The sequence below is a fragment of the Vicugna pacos genome, chromosome 6 (assembly GCF_048564905.1).
Source record: "Vicugna pacos chromosome 6, VicPac4, whole genome shotgun sequence".
NCBI classification, from domain to species: Eukaryota; Metazoa; Chordata; class Mammalia; order Artiodactyla; family Camelidae; genus Vicugna; species Vicugna pacos.
In genome coordinates this window covers 39391698-39403889 of record NC_132992.1, presented here as the reverse complement: position 1 = coordinate 39403889, position 12192 = coordinate 39391698, and the positions used below count along the sequence as shown (strand labels likewise).

At 34.6% G+C, this 12192-nt stretch overlaps 1 protein-coding gene across 4 annotated transcripts in view; it reads right to left on the bottom strand.

Moving 5' to 3' along the window:
* NUBPL (NUBP iron-sulfur cluster assembly factor, mitochondrial) overlaps window positions 1-12192 on the bottom strand; it is a 242682-nt gene that overhangs the window by 32762 nt on the left and 197728 nt on the right. For all 4 annotated transcript variants that reach the window (XM_072962887.1, XM_072962888.1, XM_072962889.1 and 1 more), the window contains one exon: window positions 11623-11716. In XM_072962887.1, coding sequence (XP_072818988.1) covers window positions 11623-11716 — 94 coding nt within the window. The remainder of the gene's footprint in view (window positions 1-11622; window positions 11717-12192) is intronic.

Genomic DNA, 12192 nt, shown 5'->3' with positions numbered 1-12192 from the left:
CCAATATATTTCCACGTTTTTGTCGCCTTCTAGATTCTGCTATCAATCTACACATTCAATATATTCCTACAATTTGCCACCTTCTAGATTCTGTTACCATACCTAGGCATTTGGAAGGGACCTAATTCCAGTTCTGCCCCCATCTAGCTGTGTGAGCAGAATAACTCAGAATCACTCCAGGTCTCAGTTTCCTTAGCTGTAAAATTAATGCAAGGACAGTCTCCAAGGTCTCAGAGTGCTCTCTGTACGATTTAGCACTCTCTCTTAACTATAGTTTCCACAACCACCTGACTGCTTCAGTAAACCTATCTAAGGGACTATGAAATGCTACCTCCTCCAAGAATTAAGTTAGGCCCTCTAGTCTCAGAGCCATTCTCTTCCCATGTAAACAAAACCTCCTTGGCTATTTCCTCATATTTCTCTCCTTAACTGTATACTAATATATAAGGGGTTTCTACTGCATTAACCCTAAAAAGTACCTTTAGCTTTCATATGATATAAGCATTTATTGTTTTAAATACCCTTTTTCTACTATTTGTAATACCAATACACAACAGTTTCATGGACTGTTATGATTTTTCTCATTTTTTAAATCAAACAAGACTAATAACATAATGCCATGCACAAAAAAGGCACTTAACAAAAGACTGGTGATTTAAATAATTTTCCTGTATTTTCAGATCATCTATCCTAGACTTCTGCTGTATAAACTCTTAGTTCATAACTTCTTGAACTAGGAGTGAAGAGCTCCAGACTGTGGTTTCATAGGCTTGCTAATGTACCATATAACCTTGACTAGCTCCCTAAGTCTCAATACATCTCAACTCCTCTGTAAAATGAACTTATTTTCATTGGTCCTATTTAACTTAAAGAGCTCTCCCACTAAAAAACAAAAGAATGTAAAACTGCTATAAAAATGCTCAGTGACACTATTTTGATGGCTGTAAGATCCTAGAGAGAGGGATTAAAGTGACTTGGTTTTCTCTGTACTTAACCCTAACGTAGTATCACAAATGAGCATCCATGCCATCTGAGCTTCTTTATAATCTAAATAGCACCACTCAAACATCATAATAACTTTTTGATAGGGACAACAATCAACTTCCATGTCCCACCAAATGCTCAGAAAATACATAAACATTCTACTGGAATTATCAGTCATATTTATAAGAGATTTTTTTAATCTAAGTTTTTTTACGTTGAAACATAGGTTCTTAACTAATGACTGAGTCCTTAATCACACTGCAATCAGCCCTCAGAACATCGTTCTGAGAAAAAAATTCTAGCCCTTCTTAAAGAATCAAAAACATAACTGGCCCATACATAAATCACTACATTTCTTTTGTTATACCAAATTTTAGTCCATCATACAAATAACCATTTCAGACAGCCCTACAATGACCTCTAGAATTTATGATAAGGAAATAAAGCAAACAAAAGATAAACAAACAAAACCTCCAGTAAAATTAATCATTAATCAATCTGTGCATCAAAACCCAGATTTTCCAATTTTAAAGGAATTATGTCAATTTTTTCTTGTTAATACACATCTTAAAATATGGTCTCCAAATCTGATATGGCAGTTTATCTTTACAGTTCTTGGCTTTCTACTTAGCAAATTTTAATTTTTCTCAGGGCTCCTGGAATATGAAGCAATATAAACTAGCCTAGATTTTTTTCCCCTTTTACCATCACTGATGATGTCACTTCAGTCTTGTGATGGTTTGTTAGAAAACTTGTGCTCCCTCTACTGACCATAAGGAATGCTAGTAGCAACAAACAATGTTTAGTTTGCACTAAATGGAATTATTTTCTGGGGATAAAAATACAGTATCATAAAACACCTATCTCAAGAATCCTATGGAGAACGTTCTATCCATTTTCCAGGGTAAATATCTAAGTCCATACAATTAAATAAATTGTTTAAATGTTATTTTCCAAGTTGCAATCTTTGTAAAAGGCTCTTTATCAGCTGAGATTTACTCTAAGAGGTTAATTAATTGTCTGTCAGATTCTGGCAAATACATAAACATCCTAAAAAAATATTTAGAGTATTGTCTTAATTGCCAATTCTCTTGACTATTAAGAGGAAAATCTATTTATAACTGCATATCTGGATTTGGGTCAGAGTTCAGAGTAGTTAAGCATTTAAAACTGATTATTCCAGGTGTTAGGCTGATCATAATTATACCAGTGTGGAATTACTCAACTATGCCATTCTAAGTCTCCAAGGCATAAATTGTATCTAATTCCCATGTCTGAATGAGAACTTCCGTGTTGGAACCTAATAAAAATCTACAACAAAAATGGCTCATAATTATACCTGATGAGTAATTCTACACAATTCTTGCGCACATCAATATAAAGTCAACTAAGACTTACAAAAAGAAACTGCTGTTCTTAATGCTCACAGTGCTCTAACATTTAGTGCTGCTGATGCTCTTTGATTTATTTAAAAATACTTGTAGCAAAAGAAAATAATCATTTTCTGCTAGCTTACCATAAACACAATTGTTCATTGACCACAAAAGAGATTGGTTTTGGTATGTTTTAGCTCTCCCCTGTCATTCTCCTCTACAACTCCCAAACTTCCTGAATTACAAACATTATTTGCTACATATATAATATGCTCACTAATATTAGCATCAGATTAAGTAAAACATGGTTAAAAAGGTAAATTCACCTGAAATGTATCTACAGACTGTGTTTCAACAGGGAATATAAATAATTATTTTATGAGTCACTGTTTTGGACTCCATATTCCATTCCAACAGAGTAGAGAATTGATTATAGTCACAAAGGGAACATGTTTTATGAATTTAAAGATTAATCATTATTTTGCTCACTTTAGAAATTAATTTTGTTACAGGAAATTATGTCAGTTGCTGCTGAAAAGAAATATAAAACACAGTAATTAGTGGAAAGTACAGTATTTCAAGGTCACTGCTGAGAGAGAGCACGTGCACTTTGGAACTTAGTTAATGAAGAATGCAAGTTTGTCAAAGGAATCAGGTTTATCTGCTGTTTAGAGATAAAGATTGACTCTTCAAAACTAGAGTCAACAGGTAATAGGCTTCAAACCACTTCACCTTAATGATGTTAACAAAGAATTCACCAGAGCTATCCAGACTGTATTCACTAAGGAACCACTTGGAAACAAGTGAAGCTTTCAGAGATTTTAAAGAGGTTGGGCTGGAACCAAACAGTTCTCTCATGCTTACACTTTGCTCGCTCTCTCTCACGCACGCTCTCTCTCGCTCTCTCTCTCTCATTCTCATCCTTCCCCTACTTCTGATATTTCCTGTAAAGTTCAGATAAAATCTTGCCTTCTCTCCAGTCTTGAAATAATCTTTATATTGATGTAAACACCTAGGGGAGCCTATTTGTTGTACACATATTTCTCTGCAACTCAGAAAGCTCTTTTGCTCTTCTGTGAGCATCTATTCATGCTGGACTCTTAGATCTAATATTTTGCATTTCAAATTCTGTTAGATGCTCATATAGCTCAGCCTGCCCATACTCACAGTGAGCCACCACCACGGGCTGTTTGTTTAATAATGGAACACATTCCTTCTTATACACATTCTTTCTCTAATATAAACTCCGGAGAGAAGAACTGCTATACTCTGGTTACCTTAGCTTTATTCAACCAGGTGTATTTCAGGAAATATAGGCTGAGACTTTATATGGAAAAGCTTTGGTCCGTTTCCAAATACTGTCACACATTACATGTGAAGACATTCTTCAGAGCTATACATCAAACTCTGATCAAGTTTCTAACATCTATGACTAAGTGCAAAAATATTTAAATGATAGGTAGTGGGACTTGTACTTTTTCTATATATAAATGTTTAATGGATTTAAAAGTCATTTTTAATATGAATCTGACTACCCACTGGCCATTATACTATTCACTGAACTTCAAGATATTAGGGAATTTTAGCTGTCAGGAATATCATGAAGGAAGTGTCTAGAAACTCTTAAATGACAACACTGAGCAAACTATACCAGAAAATTCTCATCAAAACACAGGTTAGATGATGAAGGAATTCAAACATCAGATAAGTTGGCCTACACAAAGTGATTCTGAAAGCTGACTACATAAGAATCACTGGGGAAAGCTTTTAAAATCATGGGTCTTTTCATGTCACAGTTCAAAAGTTATTAATTCTCAAGCTGTTTCTTTGAACTTTTAACTGATACACTACAACATCTACCTATGATATATGTTTACCCAAAGACAAGAGCCTTACTTCTTAAATTTAGATTGGAAACATTTTTCTTCATTAACCAACGGTATTATATTTAATTTAATAATTTGATTTCCAATCTAACAATGACTGAAGTTTCAGACTGAGTACCAGGACTGCCCTGAAAGATAAAACAATAGAGTACAATTTCTAGTCTTTAACGCTTGGCTAAAATTTGCTTAACACAAAACAAATTTATTTTGGAAAGAATTTTTATAATTTGATGAATAAAACAATAATTCTCTTCCACATCATGCAATTCTTGTCAAATATTCATTAATTATAACTCTGCCCAACATTTGCATAGAAAGATAGTACACCTGGAAGAAGTCCCAAATTGAGTGCCTCCATTAAAGTTCCATTCTACAAATTGAAAACATACTGAAGATTTACTATCTCTGAATAAGAGGAACAGCTATGGCTTGTCTTCCACCTATCAGGTACAGGATGTTTTGAGCTTTGCAATTTGAGGTAATTATAAACTGTAAAATGCAGGGGGAAAATCACACTGAAGTCCAAAGCAGCCAAGTATGGTCCGTGGTCATTTACTTATTTAACGATGGCAATAGTAAGTTTCTGATCCTCCAAATCCCAAAAGGTTTTCATGTTATGAACTACTGCCCAAATTGGCAATCAAAGAGCATTACCATAGAAGAGATAACTGATCAGGCCAAGCAAACTGCTGGCAGTGGGGGAAACACTGGTGACACTGGTGTGCACTTGTACAGCTTTTCCTTAAGAAACTTTGATGAGTGAACAGGAATTCAGTTAATGTGGCAAAAGGCCCAATGCCTTTCACTTTAAACGACTGAAATATTATGGTGGCTTAATTTAAAATTCCTACCCCATCTCATGTAAGTGAATGAGAGGCAGAAAGGCCTCTGGCTTTTCTTCTATCTATAGAGTCCAGACAGGAAGGGCCCTAGACAGGAAGAAAGGGCATCGCCTCATTTTCATAATGCAATGCCAGTCTGCTAGTGCAGACTCTCTTAAGCCCAAGGATACTGAGCAATTGTCTGACTGACTACTCCGTCATATACAGTGGCTTCTCCCTCTCTATGAGAAAGAAACCAAAACTGGACCCACACTAGGACTACCTGGTTGTTTCCTGTGCTGCTTCTGCCCGTCTCTGGAAGAAAAAGAGAGAAGACCAAGCAAGGGTCAAGATGGCTCCCCTCTCAAGTCCTCAGCCTTCGTCCCTCCTATTATAACAATCATTTCCAAAAGTTTTATTCCTGCATCAATCTTTACTTAATAAAGTGAAGGGGAACGGTTTCCATAACTTTATCCTATCAAAATGAACTTTTCTATCCATTACTCCCTTCTGCAACAAAGTATACTTATATCTGTTCATTAATTGACAGTAAAATTTTGCCTGGCGGTGTGGATTTTCACTAATGTGACTATACTACTGATACCTGTATTAGCTTCAAACTTTTAGAGGGCAGGAATCTTTGCTTTGTACTTCATCTACTGCAAACCACTAATTCTCAATTACAATGCTGACCATGAAGAAAAGAAGCTGTTCTGGTTGTTTTCTACTGGCTTCCCTTCCCCCTTCCCCAAACTCTGCTTCATTCTCCAGCCCTCTCTGCTCCAATCAGTGCCCAGGTAGCTGACTTCTATGGACTGTATCAACTGAGTTTCCTTGCCCTCTGGCTTTCAACAGGGATCTGCCACTGGGAGGTACCAGCAGGATATGAGGCTGTGGGAGGAGAAAGAGGCTGGAGTCCTAGTGGTACCTGGAACACTGCTCCCTCCCTGCCTTGCCCTTGGCTGTGTTCCTCTCACGGCTAAGGCTATTTTATTCATCTTTGTATTTTTCACAGTGCCAAACTCAGTGCCTTTCTATAACCACTCAAAAAATGTTGAATCAATGAATGAATGTTGAATCAATTATCCTCCCAACTAGGTGGTAAGCTGCTTGAATGCAATAATTTTTTCCTATTCATCATGGTATTTCTCAGAGTATCTTATGCAAGGGCTTATGCAATTAATATTGATTTAATAAAGACAAAGTTAGTTGAATAGTTACCACCATTTATGTGAACAAGTCTCTGCCCCCTTATCTTTCTTACCTTCCCTCTAATTCATTCCTGTGATCTCTCCCACCCCAACTGCTTTTACCCTAGACTTTTTTCTGTGCATAAATTAAAGAAAGCATTTATTAAAAACATACATTTTATTTCACTCTCCCTTTGAGAGAAAAATATTTTCATTTCAGGGATTTCTTTATGCTGTCCTTTTTCTCATACTAAATATAAACATCCTTGTGGTTGGTTGATACCTTTTAGTATTAAGTTTGTTTTGGTGCCTGGGATAATAGTATGCATATAGGCACTTGTTATTTGGTTACACGCAGGCTCTGTATTAAATTACTGGTGAGAATCACTAGCATTGCTCCATTGTAAGAGAATAATAAGAAATTCTTTTATTTACTTGCAGGGATATTTAGCAAGGTGCTATAATACCTCTCTGACTCTTCATTCTTACCTGTGGAACACCTGCCTACTCCACAGACTTATAAAGATCAAATGAGATAATGAATGTACAAACTCCATCTAAATGTATGGTATTTTTTAGAAACTACTTGAACGCTTTTTAAAAAAAAGATTTTTTTAAGGGGTGGCGGTGGTAAAATGTTCTGAATTAGAAACAGCCTTTATATCAACTTTGCATTTCTCCAGGCCACGCTGAGAATGAAATTAAGTGTTTTATACTTGTAAAGAGACATTCTTTTGGAAAATTCATGGAGATAGACCTATAGAAGCAAAAAGATCCTCTTTCCAGTTGCTAATTAGCAACTCTGTATGTGTTCCATTTTCTTCCGTGGGATAGATGACAAGCTCATTATAAGAAGAAACTTTAAAGAAAAAAAGTCATTCTCTTATTTTTGTTAAAAGCATCATGTGGCAACAAGTGGTGAATGTGTTGACAGCAGTATTAGTGCCTAACGATTCAAATTTGAGCTTACATGGACTACTAAATCATTACATACTGTAAGCACCTAGGAGTTCTGGCAATTGCTAGAGCGAAAGGAGACAGGATAGAGGGTGGGGAATAACCAAGTATAGTCTGCAGCCTTACTCTTGTCTTGTTGAACTCGCCAAGTGGAAAAGCCAGTGTTATCAGTGCTGGTTTTGTAATTTTTCTTACTTTCTTTTTTGTGATACTGTTCGCTGAGTTTTTGCTTGTTGTTTGTTAAGCTGATAAATTAGTTGGTGCCATATACTGAATAGAATAGAGTCCAGTGTTGACTTCTGGGATTTTTTTAATGCATAGTGATGAACTCTTGGGAATTAGTGAACACTTAAATTTTTTTTCCATAATGGAAGAGGATTAACATTTCTTTCAGGAACACTGTAAGTTCCTTTAAATTTTTGCAAATATATATACTATGCTAGTATTACAGACCATTGGTTGGACCTCATCACATAGGGGTGGACAGGTTTAGGCATATTCACAGACAAGTCATTTTTATCAGAGATCACCTAGATTAGAGTAATTTCAACCTAAATGGGTTGAATGGTCTAGAACTAAACTCAGATAACCAGTGAGTCAAACATTGTTGGGTTTTGTATTAGAGCAGCTTGATATAGAGATTTACAGCATGGACTTTAAACTCAATCAGAACTGATATGAACCTCAGCTATAATCCACTGTAACCGTGTGTCCTTGGGAAAGTTACTTAACCTTCAAAGATTCAAGAAAACAGGGATAATATAACACCTGCGACCATTAAATAAAAAACGAATATAGGGAAGACTGTCATTAAATGGTACTTTATTAATAACAGCCAATAATCATGGTACTAATTTATACAGAAATCTACTGCCCTAAAGAATGAGTGCTTTCTACTTACATTTTTATATTATAAAAATATGCACATCCATTACAGAAGATTTGGAAAATTCTGATAAAAAATAATTTTACTGTCATAATCCAGATAGAACTAAGTTTATGTATTTTCAAAAGCATCTTTAAGACCTGGCCCTATTTTCTTAAAGGATAAGACTTGGGAAGTGAAATACACATTACATTTCCTTAATAGAATTATAGAACACTAGAAGTTTCATTTTCAGATTTCTCTTCTAAGAAAAGACAAAGCAAACTAGGTATGGTGCTACCCTGACTGCACCACATTGCATCCTATTTATTCTTTAAGGCTCATCTCCATGAAGCATTTTACAATTCCCTGCAAACCCATGATCTCTTCTTCCTTTGATCCCTCCATACCAAGGGGTTTAGATCCCTCCTACAGCACTTCTAATACCCCATATCATAGCTATCCATGTTCTTTCCTTACCTGCCACTCCCTCTCCCTGCACTTTTCCTTGCTCTAACTCCTAGGACTGGGACTTTTTTTTCCTAATTGAAGTACAGTCACTGTACAATATTAGTTTCAGGTGTACAACATAATGATTCACAATTTTTAAAGGTTATGCTCCATTTATACTTATAAAATATAATATCCTTGTAGTTTACTTTCTACATAATAGTTTGCATCTCTTAATTTCTTACCCCTAGATGCCCCTCCCCCCTTCCCTCTAACTACTGGTAACCAATAATTTGTTCTGTATGTCTCTAAGTCTGTTTCTTTTTTGATATACTCACTAGTTTCTTGTATTTTTTAGATTCCACATATAAGTGGTATCACATAGTATTTGTCTTTTCTCTGTTTGACTTATTTCACTTAGCATAATACCCTCCAAGTCCATCCATGTTGTTACAAATGGCAAAATTTCTTTTTTCTTACAGCTGAATAGTATTCCATTGTGTATGTGTGTGTGTGTATGTATGTATGTGTGTGTATGTGTGTGTGTATATATATATATACACACACATATATATATATGCACATCTACAGATGAATGGATACTTAGGTTGCTTCCTTACCTTGGCAATTGTAAATAATGCTGCTATGAACGCTAGGGTGCATGTATCTTTTTCATATTAGCGTTTTGGGTTTTTTTCCCAATATATACCCAGGAGTATAATTCCTGGGTCATATGGTAGTTCTGTTTTTAGCTTTTTGTGAAACTTCCACACTGTTTTCCACAGTGGCTGCACCAATTTATATTCCCATCACCAGTGTGTGAGGGTTTGGGGATGTGATTTTTAACCTGAGGACTGTGAATCTTATGAAATTATACATAAAAATAGTATCTATGTAAGTACAAATACATTTTCCTAGAGGGAGTTCATATATACATCAAATTTTCAAAAAAGGTCCAAGAATCAAAAAGGTATGAAACTCCTGTCTAGGGGAAAGACCTGAGATTTAATTATTCTTGGATCCTCTACAGTGCTTAGCATCTACCTTTATATGGATAATATTTGTTGAATTACAATTTTAATGTTAACTATGCTTCAATTAAAAAAAAAAAGAGCAAGAAATGAAAGTTAAAAACTTGAAAAGCAGCAGCAGCAACCTACTTTGGAATACAGAGCAAACTTTGAGTTGATGAGTTTTTCCCAAAGGAAGATTCTAAGAATGACAACAAAAGAAAGAAGCAAAAGAAAAGAAGTAAGCACTGGCTTCTTCATTAAAAAAAAAAAAAATTTGTTAAATCATAAAATTGATGTTAGGTTTTTGTTTAATGCAATCTTTTAAAATATGTTTTCTTCATTCTTCATTCTCTCATCTTATTATAAAAAACCCTGTTTCTGAAAAGAGAATGGTACTTATCAGGGACTAGGGGGAGGAGGGAACTGAGAGTTATTGTTTAATGGGTAGAGTTTCAGTTTGGGAAGATAAAAAAAGTTCTGGAGAGGGTTGGTGGTGACGGTTGCAAAACACTGTGAATGTACATAATGCTACTGAACTGTTATGTATGTTTTACCAAATTTAAAATATACTACTTTTAAAATGATTATAAATCAATAAAAATGCTTAAAAATACTGCTTTTTATTCTCATCTAATATTAATTACCTATTATAGAGTAGATTCTTCAACAGAGATAAGGAATAAAGGAAAATACTGGTTAAATTTTAGTATATAAGAAAAAAATCCTCAAAGGAGAGATAAATCTTAACCCCAATCTACACATCGTTGGTTTTACAGTATAAGCACAAATTAAAACAGGGTGATATAATCATAAATCCTGTCTCAACAGAGGGGCTGTTATCTGAGTAAACAAGGGAAATTGCTCAGGGACAGTCAGTTTATCTGTGTGAAGTAAACTGAACTTTTTCAAGGTAACAATTTACAACTCAGGGAATAAATGACAATTTAGCCCAATTTTGTCAATATTATCCACAACATATAAGTGAGAGGATAAGCAAACATTTTGGAAATCTGCAATAGGCATTTCAAGTTCTCAGAATAACATTTTATTCAATAAACATTTAGTGACCATTCTTACGATTTAAAAATCTAGAAGTCCCAAAACTACTTAAAAAAAGAAAAAGTGCACCATATAGTATGCTGACTACAAAAAAGATGAATTATTTTCCTATGTTATTTCCGTTTAATCCCATCTCATGCTTTATAATTCATCTCAACAAAGAAAAAGTCTCAGACTCCATAAAGGTTATGAACATATTTAAAACATCAAATATATTCGTAACTATTAGTGATACTATATTGATATTTCCAAGCAATGTGTATATATTATCAAACACCTATTTTCTAAACCTTTTCACGATTGTCAGTGATCTCCCTTAATTATTTATTACCAATAAATAACTGTACTGCAAAGGCATTTAAAAATTCCATTATTTCCCCCAAAGTTCTTACATGTATATAAGAGAGACTTACAACTATTTCTCCGTTGCAATCTAGGAAAATCCTTAGAAACATATTCAACATAAAATTATGCTAACTACTAACATTTAAATTCTATATCATAAAAAAGATACCCACTACCATACCGAAGTATTGTATATGTGATGTAAGCTAATATGTTTACTGCTCCCAACTTTAACATTAAATAATGAGCAGAACATAAAATTTGCCATAGTTGTATTTATCAAAAAGCCAATTTTTCCTATTAGGAAAAATTACTCTTATCCAGAATTTATTCAGTAAGTGTTTACTAAGTGCCCACCACCTATCAGGCACTATGCTGTGAGTGCTGGACAGCTGTGAACCAAACAGCCACGTTTTACCTAAATAATACTTAAGCACTACTTCTTTTCCAGAAAGCAAATTTACATTATCTTTTCAAAGTGTCTTTCTGTTTTTGTAAATGTGTTCATTGCGGTAATATTTTGAAATGTTCAGTTTATGAATCTGATCTCTATAGGTAAAATTATAAATGATAATTTTTTTAAGACACAGAAATGTTTGTCTGTTATGGAGTTTGTTTTTCTGTACGGCAATAGCAAAACATCAAAGACAGCACAAATTACTTTAAATTTAAGAGTTACCTGAAATGGGAATATTCTGTGAGACTGACAACTGCACATCTCCAGTTCCTGGTGGCATGTCAACAACTAAGTAGTCCAGTTGACCCCAATCTACCTAGAAACCAAGATGACACAAATAACATCACTGTATAACAACTGCAGTGAATAGTGATGTAAATAAAAATAAATGAATTAGCAATAAATCTAAAATGAAAGCTTTCACTTGAACCATGGCTAAGTCCCAGGGACTCTGCTGAGGACTAAGGATAAATGGATGAATAACAGTCTCTGCCTCTAGCAGACCTTCTCTGAATAATAAGGTTAAATTTTCAAACGACCCCCACCCTCCCCACAACACACACACATACCATAATGGTGAACACATACCATAATGGCCTTCTATTCAGGGTCATTTATTTTCACTGAGAACAGCCCATATTTTACCTAAGGAGGCCTTAGCTTTTTGTCCTTTACATTTTTTGGTACAGCATTTCCTATACAGATTCTAATATAATTTTTTAAAGTTTATTATTTTTCCTTTATAAAACACACTAATAGTGAAAACTAAAATTTAATAAGAAAAGTTTAGAA